General features: G+C 43.0%; 4 protein-coding genes across 4 annotated transcripts in view; 2 read left to right on the top strand and 2 right to left on the bottom strand.

Annotated features, from left to right (window-relative positions):
* Positions 1-687: 687 nt before the first annotated feature.
* Positions 688-1560, bottom strand: LOC108125652 (protein G12). The gene is made up of 2 exons (XM_017241920.3): positions 996-1560; positions 688-940 (listed from the first exon to the last, which is right to left on the bottom strand). Exons 1-2 carry the CDS (start codon positions 1515-1517, stop codon positions 827-829), a joined length of 636 nt encoding a protein of 211 aa, XP_017097409.2. The 5' UTR covers positions 1518-1560; the 3' UTR covers positions 688-826.
* A 4641-nt stretch (positions 1561-6201) lies between these two features.
* S-Lap8 (Sperm-Leucylaminopeptidase 8) lies at positions 6202-8314 on the top strand. The gene is made up of 2 exons (XM_017241899.3): positions 6202-6517; positions 6579-8314. The coding sequence occupies exons 1-2, from the start codon at positions 6434-6436 to the stop codon at positions 8091-8093; spliced, it is 1599 nt and encodes a 532-aa protein (XP_017097388.2). The 5' UTR covers positions 6202-6433; the 3' UTR covers positions 8094-8314.
* A 3693-nt stretch (positions 8315-12007) lies between these two features.
* On the bottom strand, positions 12008-14465 carry knon (knotted onions). Its single transcript, XM_017241901.3, has 2 exons — positions 14191-14465; positions 12008-14068 (listed from the first exon to the last, which is right to left on the bottom strand). The coding sequence occupies exons 1-2, from the start codon at positions 14346-14348 to the stop codon at positions 12100-12102; spliced, it is 2127 nt and encodes a 708-aa protein (XP_017097390.2). The 5' UTR covers positions 14349-14465; the 3' UTR covers positions 12008-12099.
* Positions 14466-15183: 718 nt separating this feature from the next.
* Positions 15184-20853, top strand: part of Sema2a (Semaphorin 2a) — a 30253-nt gene continuing 24583 nt past the window's right edge. The window contains exons 1-2 of the mRNA XM_017242037.3: positions 15184-15531; positions 18289-18422. Of these exons, the coding sequence (XP_017097526.2) occupies positions 18338-18422 (85 nt within the window). The 5' untranslated portion in view covers positions 15184-15531; positions 18289-18337. The remainder of the gene's footprint in view (positions 15532-18288; positions 18423-20853) is intronic.

The raw sequence follows: 20853 nt of genomic DNA, 5'->3' as shown, positions 1-20853 counted from the left end.
ATTCGTTCCCATTCGCCGCCTCTGCATCTCGCTGTCAGCCAAAAACTCCAGCAAAATGATGTGGGCCGGGTCGGATCGGCTTGGTTTCACTTGGCTTTGCAGCTCGCCATGTGTGTTGCAATTGCAACAACTTTTGTTGCATATTCAGCAACAGCAATAGCAGCAACAGAAGCAGCACTAGCATCGAGAACGATTCGCTTCATTCGAAATAAACTTGGCAACGCTTATATGGCCGCATTTTGTGGCAAATAAACTTGCAACTGCCAACCATAAAAACTATGTCGATGTCGACAAATTATGCACTGAGCTCGTCTCTCCAACAGAATAAAATCATTCGTAATACCACTTTTCCTAGCACTTCCAGTGAATTCATCCGAGTGACTTTTGGGAGCCAAATACCAGTCCCTAGCCCATATCGATGAGGCGTTCTGGGGGGAATTGCATCGCAAAATGCCTTTCCCAACACCCACTTCACTGTTCTTCCATCGACCTGGATCCGTGTTGCACTAATGACTGCATATTGTGCGTGTGTGGCAGCACCTGGCAATGAGAATTTCCCTTTTTTGCTGATTTTCCACATTGTACTGGCAGCAGGTGAAAGGATAACAGACCCCAAGAACCATTATGATGATGCGGGAGCCATTGTCGACTGAACACTGAAAGAATAGATCTACATCTCATAAGGTATTCAAATTAAAGATCTGATATTTATTGACAAATATTTATCTATTTTCTGTCAATTTTAGCAATAATTTATAATTTAAATCTTATAAATAATGTTAAGCTCGATAAGCCCAAATGTAAAACTTGAGTTTATTCTAACTATTTAGGCAACCTGAGGTCCCCAACTTATTACTTCGAACACTATTTGAATTATTTCATCAACGTTGATGAACTTTTGTTTCAATTTTCTCAAGGGGGCTTGCAACTCTCCAGAATGCTGGAAATACAAAACAATTTAATAAAAATATTCATATAAAAAAATATTACTTTACCCTGGCTCGCTGCACCAGCTCCTTGAACTTCTTATCCCTGAGACCCTTGTAGAGCTTGGCGAATTCCCCACTTTGGCGTACTTTTTGGGACATCAACGAATAGATCCTGGCGCGTGGCAGAGTCTGGAGGGAATCTTGGAGGAAGGTGGTGAGATCCCGACGCAGCATTAATTCCACAGGTACAGTGCGCGACAGCTGGTAAGCTCGCAGGAAAGTGGGTATGCTATCCACTATACTAGTGATATCGTAGCCCGATCCATAGTCGCTTAGGTAATTAATAATATTCACGAAATCGGGAGCTGCCCGAACTTTCTGCCAGGTATTTATAAAATCATTGCTGCGTATAAACTCCACAGACTGACGGAACTTTGGATCAAAGATATAGTATCTGGCGGCAATGAAACCGATGCGACGTCGTGGCACCAGAGCCACAAAATCTTTAAGATCCGAGCGTAGATCAGCTGCCACAAAACCGATGGCAGAAATTGACAAAAGCACCGTGACGGAGGTGGAGAAAGCCATTATGCGACTCTTGGCCAATTGTGATCAGAAAATGCTTAAATACCTTTGGCCGAACAATGTTTGTTGGTTGTATTTGGCTGAGGGGCGCCAAAGGTGTTAATTAAATCAGCGTCACCTCATCAGCGATATGGACCGTTAAAACTATTGCACTGAGAAAAACAAATTCCTTAACTCATCGACTTAAATATTTATATTCAAACACAATATGCCGCCATATTAAAATTAACTAAGAAATTTTCTTAATATTAAATGAAAATCACTTTCATATTGGGTAGTAATTTTTTAAACTGCATACTTTTGCTTTCACCAGCTTTCCTCTATATGAGCATTGGAAACGTTTCGACAGAAAAGTATCTGTACACCATTCAGTATTCAAAACAGTGTCTTGGTACTTAATAAACAAGATGCTTGGTGAACAAACATTCGCCAAACCCCAGTAAATCAAGAGAGACATTCTTTTGTCTGCACGAAACTGACTATAATTGCTCCCATTAGTGCATTAAAAATAATGATTGATTCAGATTGGAGTTGCATTTCCCAGAACGAGCTGTGGTCAATACAAAGCCAACATTGTTGACTGTTGTCTGGCAAGCCGAAAAATTAGAATTCAATTGCGTGATTTATGCAATCGGCAAATTTACGAGCCATTCGGGAATTCCTCTGTGGCCTCCCAAACCAAGCAAGTCTGCGTTACGGCCTTAGATGAAGTCTAAACCTAAGAATTTAAAAACGATTCATTGCTTACTTTAATTAGACGGAATATCATTTATTTTTTTAGTCATTACTTCAAATAAATTTATTTACATTTGAATATCTGCTATGAACTTTCATCTTCGATGTCGATTCATAATATAAGAAAATGTATCTTTCAAAACCAACCACTTATAAAAAGAATTTCAAATCTTTAAAGTGGCTCCGTTGAAGATTGGGAGGATTATTGACAAAGACATCGCTTTCGATGGAGGCCATATTGACCTTCAAATTAAATTTTTTTTGTGACTCCATAAATCGTTTAAGGTATTCCGTTCAAGAATCGGATGAATATTTCCTAAGATATGGTCTATGCAATGGGTCATATGGGGCTCCCCATGCATTTTGCACATTTTGAAGGGGACAGCCCAGAAAATTTAACAAAATATCTTTAAAATATTTTGTTCCCAGATTTTGATGCAGATTTATGAAGAATCGATCCACAAATCGTTTAAAGTATTCCGCTCAAGAATCGAATGAATATTTCCTAAGATATGGTCTACGCAGTGGGTCATATGGGGCTCCCCATGCATTTTGCACATTTTGAAGGGGACAGCCCAGAAAATTTGACAAAATATCTTTAAAATATTTTGTTCCCAGATTTTGATGCAGATTTATGAAGAATCGATCCACAAATCGTTTAAAGTATTCCGCTCAAGAATCGGATGAATATTTCCTACGATATGGCCTACGCAGTGGGTCATATGGGGCTCCCCATGCATTTTGCACATTTTGAAGGGGACAGCCCAGAAAATTTGACAAAAAATCTAAAAAATATTTTGTTCCCAGATTTTGATGCAGATTTATGGAGAATCGATCTACAAATCGTTTAAGGTATTCCGCTCAAGAATCGGATGAATATTTCCTACGATATGGCCTACGCAGTGGGTCATATGGGGCTCCCCATGCATTTTGCACATTTTGAAGGGGACAGCCCAGAAAATTTGACAAAAAATCTAAAAAATATTTTGTTCCCAGATTTTGATGCAGATTTATGGAGAATCGATCTACAAATCGTTTAAGGTATTCCGCTCAAGAATCGGATGAATATTTCCTAAGATATGGCCTTTGCAGTGGGTCATATGGGGCTCCCCATGCATTTTGCACATTTTGAAGGGGACAGCCCAGAAAATTTGACAAAATATCTTTAAAATATTTTGTTCCCAGATTTTGATGCAGATTTATGAAGAATCGATCCAAAAATCGTTTAAAGTATTCCGCTCAAGAATCGGATGAATATTTCCTACGATATGGCCTACGCAGTGGGTCATATGGGGCTCCCCATGCATTTTGCACATTTTGAAGGGGACAGCCCAGAAAATTTGACAAAAAATCTAAAAAATATTTTGTTCCCAGATTTTGATGCAGATTTATGGAGAATCGATCTACAAATCGTTTAAGGTATTCCGCTCAAGAATCGAATGAATATTTCCTAAGATATGGTCTACGCAGTGGGTCATATGGGGCTCCCCATGCATTTTGCACATTTTGAAGGGGACAGCCCAGAAAATTTGACAAAAAATCTAAAAAATATTTTGTTCCCAGATTTTGATGCAGATTTATGGAGAATCGATCTACAAATCGTTTAAGGTATTCCGCTCAAGAATCGGATGAATATTTCCTAAGATATGGCCTTTGCAGTGGGTCATACGGGGCTCCCCATGCATTTTGCTCATTTTGAAGGGGACAGCCCAGAAAATTTGACAAAAAATCTAAAAAATATTTTGTTCCCAGATTTTGATGCAGATTTATGGAGAATCGATCCACAAATCGTTTAAAGTATTCCGCTCAAGAATCGGATGAATATTTCCTAAGATATGGTCGACGCAGTGGGTCATATGGGGCTCCCCATGCATTTTGCACATTTTGAAGGGGACAGCCCAGAAAATTTGACAAAATATCTTAAAAATATTTTGTTCCCAGATTTTGATGCAGATTTGTGGAAAAGAAATCGAAGGTGTAACTTTCAGCACGAGGGGCCCTGAAAGCCTTTCGTTGGGGGGGCCCAGTGGGCAAGCGCGCCTTTGCCCACCTGTTAAATCCGCCACTGATTCCACTCAAGAATCGGATAATAATTGGACAATATAGGGTCTTCGCTGGATATCCCAGATCACCCTTGCACTTGGAACAACTATATTGGCCACTCCTTTTTGAGAAAGATTCTTTATAAAAACTTTCAAAATATTAAAAAAGTAATTAATAAAATAATTGAAAATAATAATAACATGATTAAGTAGAATCTACTCATACATATCTTGTGTCCCATAAAACTTTTCTTAACACAATCAAAATGTCCAATTTTCAGAACATATCTGTTTTCTGAAATCAAGAATTACTGTAATGGCGTATTTTGGGTGTTTGGGGAGCCAAAACCGGAAATACAAAGGAAGGTGTCACGTGTGGGCCGCAAAACAAACTAGGCCTTCAAATAGCCACCATACAAAATACACTGAGAATATATTTTTAAATAAATTTGAAGTAGAAAATTATTATGAATATAAAAACCCACTATTATTTGAGCCTTTACCCAAACAAATATTCAAGGTGGCACTTTTGTCTTTAGTTAAATGTTTTAAAATCTATTGAAGTATTTCGAAAATTCAATATTTCCTGTGCATACAGCCCCGCAGCAGCCAAAACATTCTAAATTGTTGCGGTTGCCAGGATTTCGGTTACCTGTTACCGGGTGCGTAATAAGCTGCAAAACGCTTTTCCAGCTGCCTCTCTGGCCATTGTCCTCTTTGAAGTTTGTTTATGATTTTCGGATGTTGCACGCACCACGCCACCGAAAAAAGTATAAAGCGTTAACCGCATTAGATTTAGATTTGGCGTTTTGTTGTGCGTATTAGTGAGATTTATGCATTTAGGAAATTAAACATCCTGTGCCGGTGGACATTTTAAATTTCACTCCTCCTAGATAGACTTAAAGGTAGTTCGTATGGTGGGTATGTGTGCTTTCGGGGCTTGCTGTCATTAATTTGAAATCATGCGTGAAATCGCGTAATGTCGCCAACACGCCCATACCCACAACCGCATCCACATCCACAGGCTCAACCATATCCAGATTCACATATAACCATGGCAGCGGGCAATGGCCATGTTCATGCCCTCAGCATCCTTCTTGTACACTCATTTGGGAACAAAAAAAATGAGTGTTTTTGCTTGTTTTTTGTTCAACGCCTACTTGCATACAACCAGATGTGTCTGTAAGTGCACTTTCAAAAATTAACTTTTATTTAAGTTTTAGTTTTATACATTTCTCTCTTTTTATATATTCTTTTAGTAATTAATAATTTTCCTTTTCTTTAGGCTATTTTTGGAACATTTTTAAACAATTTTTTCCTCTGTTTATAGCTGCGTCTGTGACTGTTTTTTATTTGGCCCCATCAGCACGTTGGTTGGCCCTCTCGGCTCGCCGGAAATGCGTTCGACCACATCAATCACGCGACATTGACAAATGTGAATATTTTTGTTGAAAATTATATGCGGTGGGTGGTATGGGCTGGTAGGTGGGTGGATCGGGCCGGGTTGGCCAGAAGGTGGCTTCTGCAACAGAAACAGGCCAAGTGGCTGTGCAAATTATTGGCTACAATAGTGCTTCAAATTGGGCAATTTATTGCTTTATTGCTTTTACGTGTTTCGTCTGCGGCTTGGTTGCAATTTTTATATACACATCCTCGTATATGCCCGCCGGACTCCTTCTGTTTCTGTGCCTTTGCTGTGCGATTCACTTTTTCATTATGTCGCGTCCAGAAATGCACTTGTTGTTGCCGATAATTGCGAATTTAATCAGAACATAAAGTTTTAAGTGGAGGCCAGGTTGGCACTCTTATTTCTTAAAATGTTGATTAATGATTTATATGTATTTTTTTCGAGACCTCAGCAATCTATGATATTAAAATGTTGATGTTGTGACAGGTGCCTAGTGATTTTATTCAGTTAAGTTTCTCCAATTCGGCTGAACGGAGCTAGCAAAAAGTTATTTTTTTTTTAATAAAATAAACACTTTTTTTATTAAAACATTTTTATTAATCATCCGCTTAGTAGTGATCCGCTCGTAGTATTCTATTGGTGGTTTTTCCCAAAATTTGTGTCGTGTGAAATCATCTCAAACCACTTACAAGTGACTCAACTCCGCGAGTGCGATCTAAATTGCTGAAAAAAAGATGACTCGTTCACATGTTATGTCGACTCTTCGTCGGTCGGCCATTGGCTTACTTAAGGGACATCGGGTATCGCGACAAAAGCAAGTGAGTACTTTTTCTTAACAACTGCCAGCCAAGAAACTGTTGGCAGAACGGATTTTTTCAGATCTTCTTGAACCAGCTGCGGTGCAAATGTGAGGACCATTCGTCCCCCAGTTCCATAGAAGGAGTGGTCATTGGCGTGTACTCCAATGAAGGTGAGAAAAGCGTGAAGCTATCGGCCGGAGGCGAGCAGTTCGACGACCGGGTTGGCGGCAAGATCACCGAGCTAATAAAGGAATCTGGTTTTAACGGGGCCCTTGGACAGGGTCGGGTGTACCAGAACGTCGACAAGGAGTTCTGCTGCGTGGCGGTGGTGGGACTGGGCAAGCAGGGAGTCGGCTACAACGCCGAGGAGGTGCTGGACGAGGGCATGGAGAATGTGCGAATCTGCTCAGCCGTCGGGGCGCGAGCTCTCCAGATGCAAGGCTGTGCCGTCTGTCATGTAGACGGGATGGATTATCCAGAGCAGGCGGCCGAAGGAGCTGCCATGGCCGTATGGCGCTACAATGTCAATAAACGCAAGAGCGACCGTGTAACCATACCAAAGCTAGAGCTGTATGGATCCTCCGACCAAGACGCCTGGACGAGGGGCCTGTTCAAGGCAGAGTCTCAGAACCTGGCCCGCCGTCTGGCTGACACGCCCGCCAACCAGATGACCCCCTCGATCTTCGCCCAGGCCACCGTCGATGCCCTCTGCCCTTGCGGCGTTTCGGTGGAGGTGCGTACCATGGATTGGATCGAGATGCAGGGCCTCAACTCCTTCCTGACAGTAGCGAAGGGCTCGTGCGAACCGCCGATCATTCTCGAGGTGAGTTACTGTGGCACTGCCCCAGAGGAGCGCCCCATCCTGCTGCTGGGCAAGGGCCTGACCTTCAACAGCGGTGGCCTCTGTCTGCTCCCGCGCAAGGGAATGGACGAGTACCGAGGAGCCGTCGGAGGCGCCGCGGTATGCGTGGCCGCCATCCGGGCGGCGGCTGCCCTCTCGCTGCCCATCAACGTTTCGGCGGTCCTACCGCTTTGCGAGAACATGCCCTCGGGCATGGCAGCCAAGCCCGGCGATGTGGTCACCTTGCTGAACGGCAAGACCATGCACATCAAGGACATCTCCCTGGCGGGCACTCTCCTTCTGGCCGATCCTCTGCTCTACGCTCAGTCCATCTTTAAGCCAAAGCTTATCATCGACGTGGGTTCTATGGCCAGTGGCGTGCGGAAGGGTCTGGGTGCCTCGGCCACCGGCCTGTGGACCAACAACTCATTCCTGTGGAAGAACTTCCAGAAGGCCGGATCCTTGACCGGCGACCGGCTGTGGCGGATGCCTCTGTGGAAGTACTTCAGTAGCCTGGTTGCCCCCGACAAGTCATATGATATATGCAACAAGGGCCATGGACACGCCTCATCCTGCCTGGCCGCCGCGGCTCTCTTCGAATTGGTGCCCTGCGCCGATTGGGTCCACCTCGACACTCACGGCACCGGAATGCTGGCCACGCATGGCGTGCCCCCCTATTTACTCAAAGGAAGTATGACTGGTCGACCGACGCGGTCTATCATTCAGTTTCTCTACCAGATGGGCTGCAAATGATCGTTTACGGATGGTATGCATAAAGGCGAGGGATCATCCACTGGATATCCTGAGCCAAACAAAAAAACCAACACACCCAGAAATCTCAAATTGTGTGTCATTTTTTGCTGCTGCGTCCCGCGGAATCTTTTATTCATGTGACGTCCTAGTCTGTAAAAGACGTATTTTCGGTCATATTGGCAAGATAAGTCCAGTGGAATATGAAATAAAAATTAAAAACTGTGTAACCCATAAGAATTACTTACCATTGGGGCTAAGACCGAATACCTTTACCTGAAAGGAAACCATGGAAATGTTTCTGTTTTAAAGCCACGTTTATTGGCCTTTTTCTGGCCAGGACTAAGTGATGGCCGCCGGGTCTCGTTTACATAGGCCTAATTAATGTCTCAAAAGAAAGCATATTCGGCTATTTCGGCGCAGCACCTAATTGCTCCAAGAAAGCGCTGAAGTGTACGTGCTGGAAAAAGATGTGGGAGGCCTACATCTACAGGTCCTGGCACATCCTATATTAATGCGCACATGTTTTGCATGGGTAATGACATGCAGGGGACAAGTTTTAGTCCTGCTACCTGTATTATGAGTGCGTGACGAAGTCTTGCTCCAAAAATCCTGCACATCATGTCAGGCTAATATACTTTGTGGAATTTTTAAATGTCAGGATGAGCCACGCTCTAGTAAAACTCCTTTAAATCCTTAACTTCAGCTGTCTTTATAAATTGTCCACAATATTTCCATTTCAAGCCCCTGAGAATTGATTAATATTTTCCATTGGCTGTCTCTCTTTTTTTTTGCCGATTTGTGTCCATTTTTATAGCAGTGGGTATGCCAAGTACTCCGCCTCAATTTCGTTACTTTTGGTATCTTGTTTGTTGCTTAATTGGAAGGAAATTAAAAAATAAACAAGCAGCGCCAAAAGCAAATACTACACGCTGGCGATTACCTGGACAGCAGGAACCACCACCGTTTCTGGACGCGAAAAGGACCCCCACACCCTCAAAGAAAGGCCCACCGGCTGTTTGGAATTTAATTTTCATTTTCCCTCGTGCCCCCACGAAGACGAGCGTTAATTTTATCTTTTCCACGAGTGGGGGGAAATAGATTTTCAGGTTGTTTGTTATTTTAGGACCTGCTTGCGTAAGAATTCGGAGCGCTCAAAAACTTTACAAGACCAGTATTTGCCTTGAATTAATTAAAACCCATCGATGCCGAACAATTGGCAGGAACAGTACAAGAAGTATCCAACAGCAATTGGCTAATTGAAGCGAATACGAGGACTTTGTATATACAAACCATATATCTCAGCCACACACACGCGGCCCGAAAACACAACAAATTGAAATTCAGGGCAACAGTTGAGCTAAGCAAACAGAATTTGGCCATTGATGAGGCTCCGGTTCGCAGGAGCTCGCTGGGTGAGCTGGGAGACCAAGTTTCGACTTGCCCCTGGCCATCGAAAGTGTCTCCTAGAATTTGGTGATGCGTGCCCCAAGCTGGGTTTGGCTTTCGGTTTCCATTTGAGAAATTCAAAGGTACACGGGCAGAATAAGGGTACCCAGTCTAAGAGGTCTTAAGAGCTACAAGGTTTCTTTAATTATTATACATACCCTCTTGTTTTTTACACTAACCTATTTTTGTTCTTAGTGTACCTTTGGCATAACTAATAAGACACTTATTATGCGATGGCGGTCTGGTAACGTTAGACCAAGTTTAACGATATCACGTACATACGTTAACTAACGCTAACTACGTCGTTAAGTGGGGAGGGGGGATACCAGAGTAGTGTCTGTGCGTTGTGGAAGGGCACGCGCCAGGACCAGGACACGGCCACGGACACGGACACCAGCAGGGATACGAGTCCGGACACGGATTCGGAACCGTAGTCGTTGCCGGCGCCGGAGTCGAAGCCGGAGCCGGAGCCATTCACTAATCAAGCTTGCTGGCTGGCTGGTCTACAAACCTGGCTGGTGGGTTGCCTGCTGCGAGCGAGCAGAAAATTTACATTTTCAATGTCCCGGGTCGCGGGCACTCAGGTGAGTAGAGGCACTTTTATGGAGCGCCTCGTGGCATTCTGTTCTTGTTGCTGTAATAATCAGGATCACGTCGCCAAACATGAGGCTTAGTTAAATGCCGCTAATTAGGCCCCTTTGTGCGCATTCCATACGATTCCCTATGCCATTCCAGGCCGGGCTATTAAAAACTGAGCCAACCATAAAAGCGAACCGTTAATCAGCTGCACATACCAAAAATACCACTAGGGTTTGGGGGGGCAATAAAAACACTCGTAATGCCCGCAAGGAGAAGTTATTTTTGCCAACTGGAAAATCGCGGTCGGTCGTTTGCGTGTGTGCCTTTTGTGTGCTCGTGGGGATTTTAATTATGTTTGGGTCAGTGCCAGTTCAGCTTGCCAAAAGAATCTATTTCTATTGAAAATTGCCAGCGACAGAAAACAATATACATAATCGCAATATTTTATATTTTCTCAACAAGAACCAGCGGGAAACAGCGGGAAATTGTCAACAAGCACATGTAACTGCTCAGCAAAAGTTTAGCTTTCCCATAAAAGGAAAAACAGAAAAGAAAAATGGTATTCGGAGGAGAAGGAAGGGTTGGCCAGTCGCTGCCAAATGGCCAATTCCATTGAACTTGGCTTGGCTTAAAGCAATGTTTCTGTAGGCACTTTGTAGCTCATGAATAATCCTTTTCAACTTAATCGACTAACCTTACCGAGGGTTAAAATCAGTTTGAAAATCCAAATAAATATGCAAATTTTCGAAAGGGCCCACGAAAAGGTGTGTTCTCCCAAAGGGTCCATCCATTCAGCAGTCCCGAACCAGGTGCTGAACTTTTGTTGCGAAATGTTTTTGTCACCTACGCAATCGATTAAGCGATAAGGCGAACACAATGAAGGCTCACAACACCGCCAGACAAAGGCCGAGAGCAGCAAAGCGCTTTCAAATTGAATTTATATGGCTTGTTTAACGCTGCCAAAGTTAACAAATATATAAATGTATATATAAATATGTTTAAAGCGATGAATAGACATAAATTAAAGCCGGATTTCGTTTGAATGTTTACATTGTCTACCCGAAAAAGGGAGTCCCGGCTATTGTTTGTTAGCGAACAAAAGGCATGTTTCAGCTTAAAGCTTATAGCGGGAAACTATCAAACTGGAATTAAACACGCACCGGCACACGGAAACGCACACACCAAAAGAACAGCACACGCACACTCAGGGCTAACTAATTATGCAAATGTGTTTGATTGCGAAAACGGTGCACCAAAAAGTAGGCAACACTTTTAGAATCGCTGCTTTGAATGCCAAACAAAAAAGGAAGCGGTCTAAATTGGAAAGTTTTGACTAGTTGTTATCCTTTAATTATAAAAGAGGTACATGGAAATAAAATTCAATAAACCTATTAGGTTAAAAAGATATTAAAATATAATGTACATTTATGAAAAATAAAATAAAAAGTCTCTAATGCATATTTCAACATTTTTTTTAATTATGAAAGAATGATATTTTCTACTTTATAATAAAATAACCCTTAAATATCACTTCTATTTTAAAATTCCATCAAATTCTATTCACATCCCACATTATACCCTTTTACCCTTCCCAAGTAGCGGGTGAAAAACAACAAAATTTGCATAATTATGCAATCTACGAGCTCCTCACACACCCACACCCCCACCCACATCCCTCCCTCAGCACACACATCCACACATGGGCAAGCTCATTTTGTTCGCTAATTCCAAATAGAAAACTTTTCTACAGAAACCAACCGATGCCGTTGAAAAAGAAAAATTTATTGCCCGGCTCCAACTTTTGGTCAGCAAAGCTGTCCGGGCCTGTCGGAAAATTTGCATAAAAACAAAACGCAATGTAATGTAACGAAATGAAATGAAAGTGAAACTTTCGCAGTTAAAATGCAACAAGAAATTTAATAAAAAAATATCGAACAAGGAACATTATTGAAACAAATTTGAGAAAAACTAACTGCGGGGTCTATGATTTCTTCTTGAGCTCCCGCAGGACCTTGCCAATGTCGTCCTTCAAGCTAACGGCACGAGTAGCCAGGAGCTTGGCCAATGTGGCGTGCTTCTCGGCCATGGCCAAAGCCTCCTTGTCGCTGGCGCTCATATCCCCGGTTTCCGATTGTGCTCTCTTCGCCAGCTTGCTGGCTGCAGTCACGGCCTTGGAGGCTTCCGAGAGTGCCCGTTGGGCCTGCTCCTTGGCCGACTTGTAAGCGGCCTCCAGGGCCTCCATGCGAGCCGCCTTCTTAGCCTCCAAATTATCCGCCCGGACGGGACTATCGTCCAAAAGGGAAGCACCTCCCGGAGCCATCTTGATAACAGTATTAGTAACAGCGTTACTTGGCTTTTTTCCATCCCCTCCCTCCGGAATTTCTTTCTCGGAAGCCTTGGGCGCGATCTCAAGTCGGGGATACACGGTTATTGGTCTCTCATCAGCGATCTTCACCTCGGTTGACAGCATTGGCTTACTATCTTTAGGCTGCTCCATTGGCTTCTCCTTTGGCTTGAGCAATTCGACGATTGGATTGGTATCCGTGAAGGACTCGGTCATGCCCTTAATAAACGATTCGTCCACTGGCTTAGGACGTTCAGGTTCCAAATAGGATCCATGGAAAATAGTGTTTTGATCAACGCCCTTAATATCATCTGATAGCGAAGCTTTAGTTTCAGGTTCTTTCGGATCCTGGCACTTGGCATCCTTTGGCGGAGTTGAGGGTTTTGGAGGTGCTTTTTTGGCTTCCTCAGCTGCTTTTTTGGCCTCGAGTGCCTTACTGCATTCGGCCAAGTTAATATAGTACTGCTCAGGAGGCTTACTGTCCTTCTCAGAATCCCCATCCGAGTCACAGGGATCTTTGTCATCCGATTCGCAAGAATCTTCTTTGCGGGATTTCATGCCACACGGATCTGGCTTGCAGGGATCTTTCTTCTCCTCCTCCATCTTCTTGGACCGGCAGGGATCTGCTTTTGGCTTGCAGACATCCCCCTCCACTTCCTCTTCCTCCTCCTGAACTGCTTTGCAAGCTAGCTTCATTCTTTGCTTCTTACGATATTCCTTGCAAATGTCTACCTTCACGGGCTCCGGCTCGCAATCCTCAGCGTCGGCTTCTATGGACAAGTCGCGGTGTTGGACCTTAACTTCCGGATTTTTCTTGTCTTCAGCTGCCCGGATAATGGTCTGGTGGCAGACGTCGGGACTAGAATCGCGTTTACCAGTGAATTTTGGAATGTCTTTTGGGGAAGACCCAGCGGCCCGGGCTGCCTTGGTGGCCGCAGCCTTCTCCTGCACATCCTTGGCCATGCTGGACATCTTCCGCTTGAGGGTGTTAAACAAAACAGTCAACTTGGCCACCAAATCCTTGGCAAAGGCAGAAGCCTTTTCGGCCAGCTCCGAACCAGTGTCCTTCTCAGAGCCTGGTTTCTTATCCACTGCTACTGCTGCCGGAGCCGGTGCCGGTGTCGGCGGTGGCGGTGGTGGGGGCTCCTTCTTTTCCGGCTCGGGCGGATCCTCATGCAGAGCGGCCGCTGCCTCGGGATCGGTTGGTCCTGGGGTTTGTTCTTCGGGTGTGTGTGGCCAAAAGGTCGGTTTGTTAATGAAATCTGGAGCCAAATGTGGTCGGGCGTAACAGAACTCTTCCATGGTCATTTGATCGTATGGCTTCATGGCCTTCATGCATTCCAACTCCTGCTGGAGTTCCTCGATCCGCTCATTTGATTTGGCCTTGTACGTGGCTATATCCTTCTTAACCTCCTCGGTTTGCTTGTCGATTTCTTCAAAATATCGTTTGGAATCAATCATGGCGTGGCGGTTCTCAAAAAGGGTGTGCATCTTGTCGTACTTGATCTTGTAGTGCTTAACCCAGTCCACCATTTCAGGACGAACATTTTGTTCGTAGTGCTCCCAATTGATTTCAGGCAGAGATTCTGGATACTTTCGAACGCGACTAGGGGAGGAAAGGATATCTTTTAAATGCTGAGAAGGTATCCCACAAGCTCTGCTTGTGTTGGAGTTACTATAACAAAACCAATAGACCCTTTTCTTAGACCCCTGGCTAACCATACTTACGCCTTGTACTCATCCTGCTTTTTGGCAAACATATGGTACTGGGCCATCTGATTCGGTGGCACCTGCTTGAGCATCTCCGCCAGATTGGTCATCTGGCAGCGTTCATTTTTGGCGGCTTCAGCCCCAAGCTTGATGCAGTTTATCAATTTCTCCCACATCCTCCGACCTCCGACTTTCCCTTGGCTGCGTTTCTTGGCTAAATTTGTTGTTATTTATACTAGTGTTTACATTTGGCTCCAGTCTGTACGATAGGTGATATATATGTGAGGGGGCTGGGATTGAATATCTATGAAGTGCCCCAAGGAGCCAACTGAGTGAAAGCCATTAAAAGTGAAAATTTCGAAAAACCCAATAAAAAAAAGGGGACAGCAGAGAGGGTGTGTACGGATTCGAGATTTCAATTTATTGCCAGAAATTGCATATTCATGCAGTTTCAATTAAATCAGAGTCAGGCGCAGGTTTGACTAACTGACAATAAAATCGAAAATTAATTCCGAGCCAGCAGTCTGCTCAAGGAAAGTTAAATGTAATTGCATTGGAGTGAGTGGGTGATGGTGAGGGTGCGGGTGAGATTCTTGGAGGTCCTTGGGTGTAAATGTAAAATCACACCCCCAGCAGACTTGCGTGTGTCTGAAAGTCTGAAGTCTGAAGTCGGAAAATGTTCCAAAGTGACAAACGCAATTTATAACGCTGCGAAAATGGGCTAATGCCAATTCTCCAGGTAATTGTCGATGGCTCTCAGCTCGACTCCCAGGGAGGGAGGTGGTTTAGCAACCCTTGCCAAAATGGTCCCAGGACCACATGGTCCTTGGAACGAAACGGCAAAGAAACGAGAATACGCCTGCGCTCTTTCCACACTCAACTGTCACTTTGACAGTTGAACGAGAACCCCGCGAAGGTCCTGGCCCAGCAGGACTCGAACAGCTGCCACACACTCGCTCTCTCGGTGGAAACGAAACGGCAAGGAAACACGCCCGGAGAGAGAGCAACAGAGAGAACAGAGAGTCGTCTGCTCCGTTTTGTCAGCAATTTTCGAGCGTCTGTTAGTTTCTGGTGCATTTTTGTTGTTTTTCCCGATGAAAAACGTTAAAAACATTAATTAAACTTAAGAAACAAACATCTGAGTAGTGAGCCCTGGTTGTGATTGTTTCAAAACTACCAAATAAGCCCAAATAAACTGGATAAGTCCTTGCATCTGGCCGTGTTCCTTTTCGCGTGTTTGTGTGTACTTACCATCCCGAAGTGTGTTTACATTTTTTCAATTCCTCTCAAAACACAAACTAAATGACAAAATCCAGGATATAAAAAAATAATATTCAACAAAGGATCTAAATCGAATAGGTAAGTGTGTTTTTTGAAGTGGCTTTGTTCATTTCATTCAATATCCTTTCGTTTTCGCATTTGTGTGTATTTGTTTGAGTGTGTATGTGTATACAAACACATGTATGTAAATATGTAGGAATAACGGCATACCAGAGCAAGCGGAGCAAAGGATATTCTTGGGTTAGGCTGTGTGATGGGGAACATAAGGATCTAAGAATAGAGTTAGAATTTAGAGAGATATTTTAGAAATCTAAATCAAAAATAAGCCAAAGAAAATTATATATAATAATTATACGACATTTTATTAAAAAAATTTAAACTTAATTAATTCAACTTTTATTCCAAATATTAATCACAAAAACCTTTCCTTTTCAATATAATTAATCCAACAAATCAACAACCTCTACCATTATTTGAAGGCCCCAGTTTTCATGGCAACAGTCTCATTTTTCTCAACCACTTTCGCTCAAATTTCGTTTCAAATTTATTTGAAAACTTAATGAAACTCATCAAAATTCCCTCGAACCGAAATGAAATTCTGCAAATGAACTAATTGACTCGAATGATACTTTACAACTTTTGCCAGTAGTCCTGGATCCTGGACCGGATCCCCAACTCTTAACCCGCCAGAAAATAGAGTTTTGCGGCAAGCTTCGGATAATGTGGAATATAAATTTCCAAAGCTCGCTGGCTGATGGCTTAGAATTTTAATGTAATTTATTTTTGGTTGCAGGATCGAGAGGATGGAGTGAGTTGGGCTGTTTGGTTGGTAAAATGTGGAGAAGGCCGAAACCAAACGGCGGCCAGAAACAAATAAAGTATGGACCAACATAAAAATTTATATGCAACGTAATGGCAAAATATATACGTATATACTGTTCTGAAAGGCGTAGGCCAGAGTCAGTGCTTTGTTAAGCCTTTCCCCAGGCCGGGCCAGGACGGGTTCTCCCTGGGAAACAACTTTTAAAGTGTGCAATTTAAATGAAAATTTTGCCGAGCTGAGGCCCGCATTTTCCCTTAGAGCGTGTCAAGCCACGCAGGCTGACTAGCAAGTAGTTACACACACACACACAGTGAAACTACTTATTTATGGAGAGGTTTGGGGGGCTAGGGTTTAGTGGGTGTGTTAGGTGTGGGTGTGTAGGTGCTGGTCCTTCCTCCGTTTTCCACTGGGCCAAGTGATTTTATGCTAATATTATGGGTCATTGGGATTTGCGCAGAGCAAAGTGCTTGTTAAACATTTCATTAGACTTAGTGTAAATACCCGCGGTTAACAGGACCTCGTAAAACCTTGCCAATCCCTGCCCCACACCTACTCACCCCCTTGAGCTTAAGCCCCAAGTGCAGGAATGTGTGTGTGGCTGTGTGGGTGTGCGGTCGGTGGCCCAAAAGTTTCCTTTTGAAATTGAAAGTGTTGATGTGAGCCACTGAGCCCTGTCTTGGGTCATATGCTAGCATATGGTGCCTATTTACAGTCCGTTTCGCGCCGATAATTCAGCTGGAAAAAACGAAACAACAAAGGCAGACATATTCATTTAAAATTGATTGAACATCGTGGCCAAGATAGTTAATAAAAATCATGAATAAATATTTTAAAAGGTTTATACAAGTCCGTCTAGTTTCTATCCTTACTTACCGCACTGTACTTGAAACCCTACACCCTTTCCGCGGGTTTTCCATATAAGTAATTATTCAACAGCTGCTGTCAGTCTAAAATAAAAGTGAAATTTGCCAAAAAAATATACATGAAAGTTGGGCAAAATAAGCCACGATGAAAGGTCTTTCGCAGGACCCGCCCAAAAATGACTTTCGTTTTAATGCCAAAATCATGTCAGGCCCAGATGTGACCACATTACATATTGCACTACTTAGAATATACAATATACGTATTGCTTTCGTTACGGGCTTGGGCTTTATTGGATCCGTGTCCACATGCGGATGACAGAATGAGTTTTTGATCAACTGGCGCGGAGGCGTCACTCAAAATTTTGCAATTAGATATTGATGAATCCCAGAACCACCGAATCTCAGTCCGAAATGAATGAAATATGAGCTCTGTCACACTTTAAAGCGTTAAATGCTCCTTTTTGTTGATGACGGGGAAGCCGCTGGCGGCAATAATTGGAAAAATTTCCATTCGTCCTTTTTGCCCTTGCTGGGGCTTGTTGCCCGTTGCCCATTGCCCATTGCCAGTTGCCCGCTGTCATTGTCATGGACAAACTGGACCAAGGATTCCAGGAGCGGGGCCAGGGCCGGGACTGGGTCTGGGTCCGGGTCCGGCGGACAAACGAGGCCGTCGGCGCATTTGCCATCTGTCACTCTGGCACTCGTGATGAATGTGTTTGACGTGTGGCTCAGGGCGCGCCCCCCAATCGGAGGCATCGCCTTCGGAGAGGCTATGTACAATATGCCGCTTTCCCCCTCGCAATCGAGTCGTCCCCAGTCATCCTCGTTCTCATCACACTGCCACACCGCATGACGTTGCATACTTTGCGGCGCGAGCACCCGGTGAATAATGTACGTCACAGTCACTGAAAATATTGCCTGCCGATGTTGGATATCTTAACGATTTTCCTGGCAACTTCAGTTGGCCAATAGAATAAGCTATCTGAATTCTACTTGATTAGCAAAACAATTACTTTCAACCAAATGGAAGCTTCTCTAATATTGATTAATAGTTTACTAGGACTCCTTAAACCGTTTCTAACTATCTTTGTGCAACAAAAACAAATTACTTATTCATGTACCTGTATTTTTCTTTCCCAACCATTCCAGATCCAATTTGGAACTAGAACTTACACTCAGTGCAAAAAGTGTGCCCACAATGAACAAAGTACTCTGGTTACTGCTCGGCAGTTGCCTAGTTCTGATTTCACAAGTTCTGGCGATGACCGAGGAACTATCTCCAGGTGAGTTTAAAACAAAAAAGGGTATCTTGTATTCACTTTTCAGCTACTGATTGGAGAAGCTACTGCTACCAGGGCAGGAGTTGAACAGTATCCTGCATTATGCAAAAAGAAATTGCAACACGAATGTTGCATGCAGATGTGCAGTAGGTCAGATATACACACAAAAATAAACTTTTAAAATTACAAGATGTTTTTTTTAGTAGTTTATTTAAGTAAAGCGTTATTGTAAAGTATGAAACAATAGTATGAGCTATGAAAAATCGTAAATACTATTTTAAAACCTTTTTATTTTAGTGTAACATGGCTTTCATTTGGCCCTACGATTGTTGTGTGTCGATCTATAATGCAAATTTATGCGCTCCTCAGCTTGGGCAACTCAATCAGCGCACTAGTTGCTGGGATTATAAATAAACAATGGCCAAGATAGGCAGGCAGTCGGGCAGTCGGGCAGGTCCTTTCGTAGGTCCTGTGTACAAGTAGCCAAGCGACTGTATTGTATGTACTGGCAACATGAACATCAATTTTAATTATGCAAATGTCCGAAGCGTCTCCTGACTTTGACTTCGACTTTGACTCAACCTCAACCCAAATCAGGGGCCATCCAATCCAATTGGCTTAGAGCTCATTATAACTGCATTAGCATTAGGCAAGAGTGTCAGTTGTTGTTGTTTAGAATCAACTCCATTATGAGTGGAGGGTCGGCCAACAGAAATCTGAGGAAGCAGAAAAAAAAAAACTGAATAACAAGAAATATACAAACGTAAGGACGAAATTTTCAATTTCCCAGTGGCCCGATGGAAATCCTCCTGCAAATGATGATGAATGTGCCCTGGCTGTGACCCAAATAAATTTGTCAATTTATCATTTGCCTAAAATAAGATGACACTGGTCTGGCTCTGTCATTGGATTTATGCTTCCCGCACTTCCAGCATTATCCTGTAAAAGCAACAAGCTCCCTCCAACCCAAAGATGGAGATGAAAATTCTCAAATATTTGAAAATTTTCCTTTGCCTTTCACAATGGGCTTCTAGTAGCATAAACAACAACAGCTTAGAAGGAGTGTGTGGGTTGTGTGTATGTGAGTTGGGATAAGTGTCGGCTTATGCTTCTTGTTAAACAATAATAATTGCAAATCAAGTTAGGTTCGTTTCTTGCCTGGCACTTGATATTCTGTGGTTTTTGGTTTTGATTTGAATGAAGCCAACTTGTGCTAGCCCCAAAAGCTAATCGAATCACAAACACACACTCGTTCAGACACCACTCCTTCAGTCACAACTTTCGCATTTTCTCATTTTGTTGAGATTTTCAGAAAGCACTTTTTGTCTTTTGGCCCGAATGGAAGGCAGAAAACTCCTCTTAACAAGCTGACAACTTCAAGTTCCACCTTTGTTTTTGTGAGAGCACCACACACACTCTGCACCACACACTCAGCACCACACACCACTCACCACCCGTAATTGAACAATGAAAGTTGCGTTAAAAGTTTCACCAGCAACCACTTCTACGATTCAGAAGTTTTGCGGTTATCTATCAAATTAGTAAATAACTCACTTGACTGCATTAATATTACTTTGGCCCGGCATTTGAGGAATTTTTTTCGACCTCTTATTAATGATCTATTACAAAGCGAACCGCAACGAGAAATACTTAAGATGATTTGCCTGCAAAAAAAAAATAAGAGGGATGCACACGGCTCAGAGCCAAACCAGAAACAACAGATGAAAATTAATGACTTAAAGAGGCCAAATGAAGGGCCATTCACTGAACAAAATGTACATGGTTATATAACAAAAAAATGATTGACTTGCAATTGATTTATTATTTACATTTTGGCCAGAATTAATGGCTAACTCCTCTTAAAAAATTATTAAGACCTAAGTAAAAGGGTTAGAGGACCCTGGGGGATGGGGAGTTTTGTTTCAGTGGACAATGCAGCCCCTCGAACAGATCCCAAGTGGGCAAGGGTACACATCCCCGCGGACTGTTCCCTTATATTATTATTAATGAGCGGAGCAAAAAAGGTGAACGCGCACCTTTTTGCTGCGATGGAAAATTATAAAAGTCCAAGGGACTGGGAAACTGGGGGGAGGATAATGGAAAATGTTCAGGATGCTGGGGATGTTCGAGTGGAACGGTCATAGCAGACAGCTTATTATCATGGTGGCAATAATAAAAGGGAATTATTAATATGACAAAAGACAAATGACTGAAATCGAGTTTGAAATGACTCTGGAATGGTTTTGGGGTTGGGCTTTTTTTGGGGGGATGGGATAGCATTAAGGGGCTGACTTTTCCAACGAAAGCCAAAGGGGAGATGTACACATGAGAGCACAACAAAAAATGTTAACTTAATACTTTATTTAATATTTTAAAAGCAAATGGCACATAATAATATATCTATGTAGATAAAATCTTTAGGTTTTTATTATAT

Source organism: Drosophila bipectinata, chromosome 2R, assembly GCF_030179905.1.
Source record: "Drosophila bipectinata strain 14024-0381.07 chromosome 2R, DbipHiC1v2, whole genome shotgun sequence".
In the NCBI taxonomy this organism is placed as follows: Eukaryota; Metazoa; Arthropoda; class Insecta; order Diptera; family Drosophilidae; genus Drosophila; species Drosophila bipectinata.
The sequence above is the reverse complement of the archived record's forward strand: the minus strand, read 5'-3'. Positions and strand labels throughout refer to the sequence as shown.

Coding starts and splice junctions, on each gene's coding strand:
- LOC108125652 (XM_017241920.3), bottom strand. CDS start 1,517: ATGGCTTTCTCCACCTCCGTCACGGTGCTTTTGTCAATTTCTGCCATC. Junction 941..995: donor AGCTGGTGCAGCGAGCCAGG/GTAAAGTAATAT, acceptor TTGTATTTCCAG/CATTCTGGAGAGTTGCAAGC.
- knon (XM_017241901.3), bottom strand. CDS start 14,348: ATGTGGGAGAAATTGATAAACTGCATCAAGCTTGGGGCTGAAGCCGCC. Junction 14,069..14,190: donor AAGCAGGATGAGTACAAGGC/GTAAGTATGGTT, acceptor TTCCTCCCCTAG/TCGCGTTCGAAAGTATCCAG.
- S-Lap8 (XM_017241899.3), top strand. CDS start 6,434: ATGACTCGTTCACATGTTATGTCGACTCTTCGTCGGTCGGCCATTGGC. Junction 6,518..6,578: donor GGGTATCGCGACAAAAGCAA/GTGAGTACTTTT, acceptor GGATTTTTTCAG/ATCTTCTTGAACCAGCTGCG.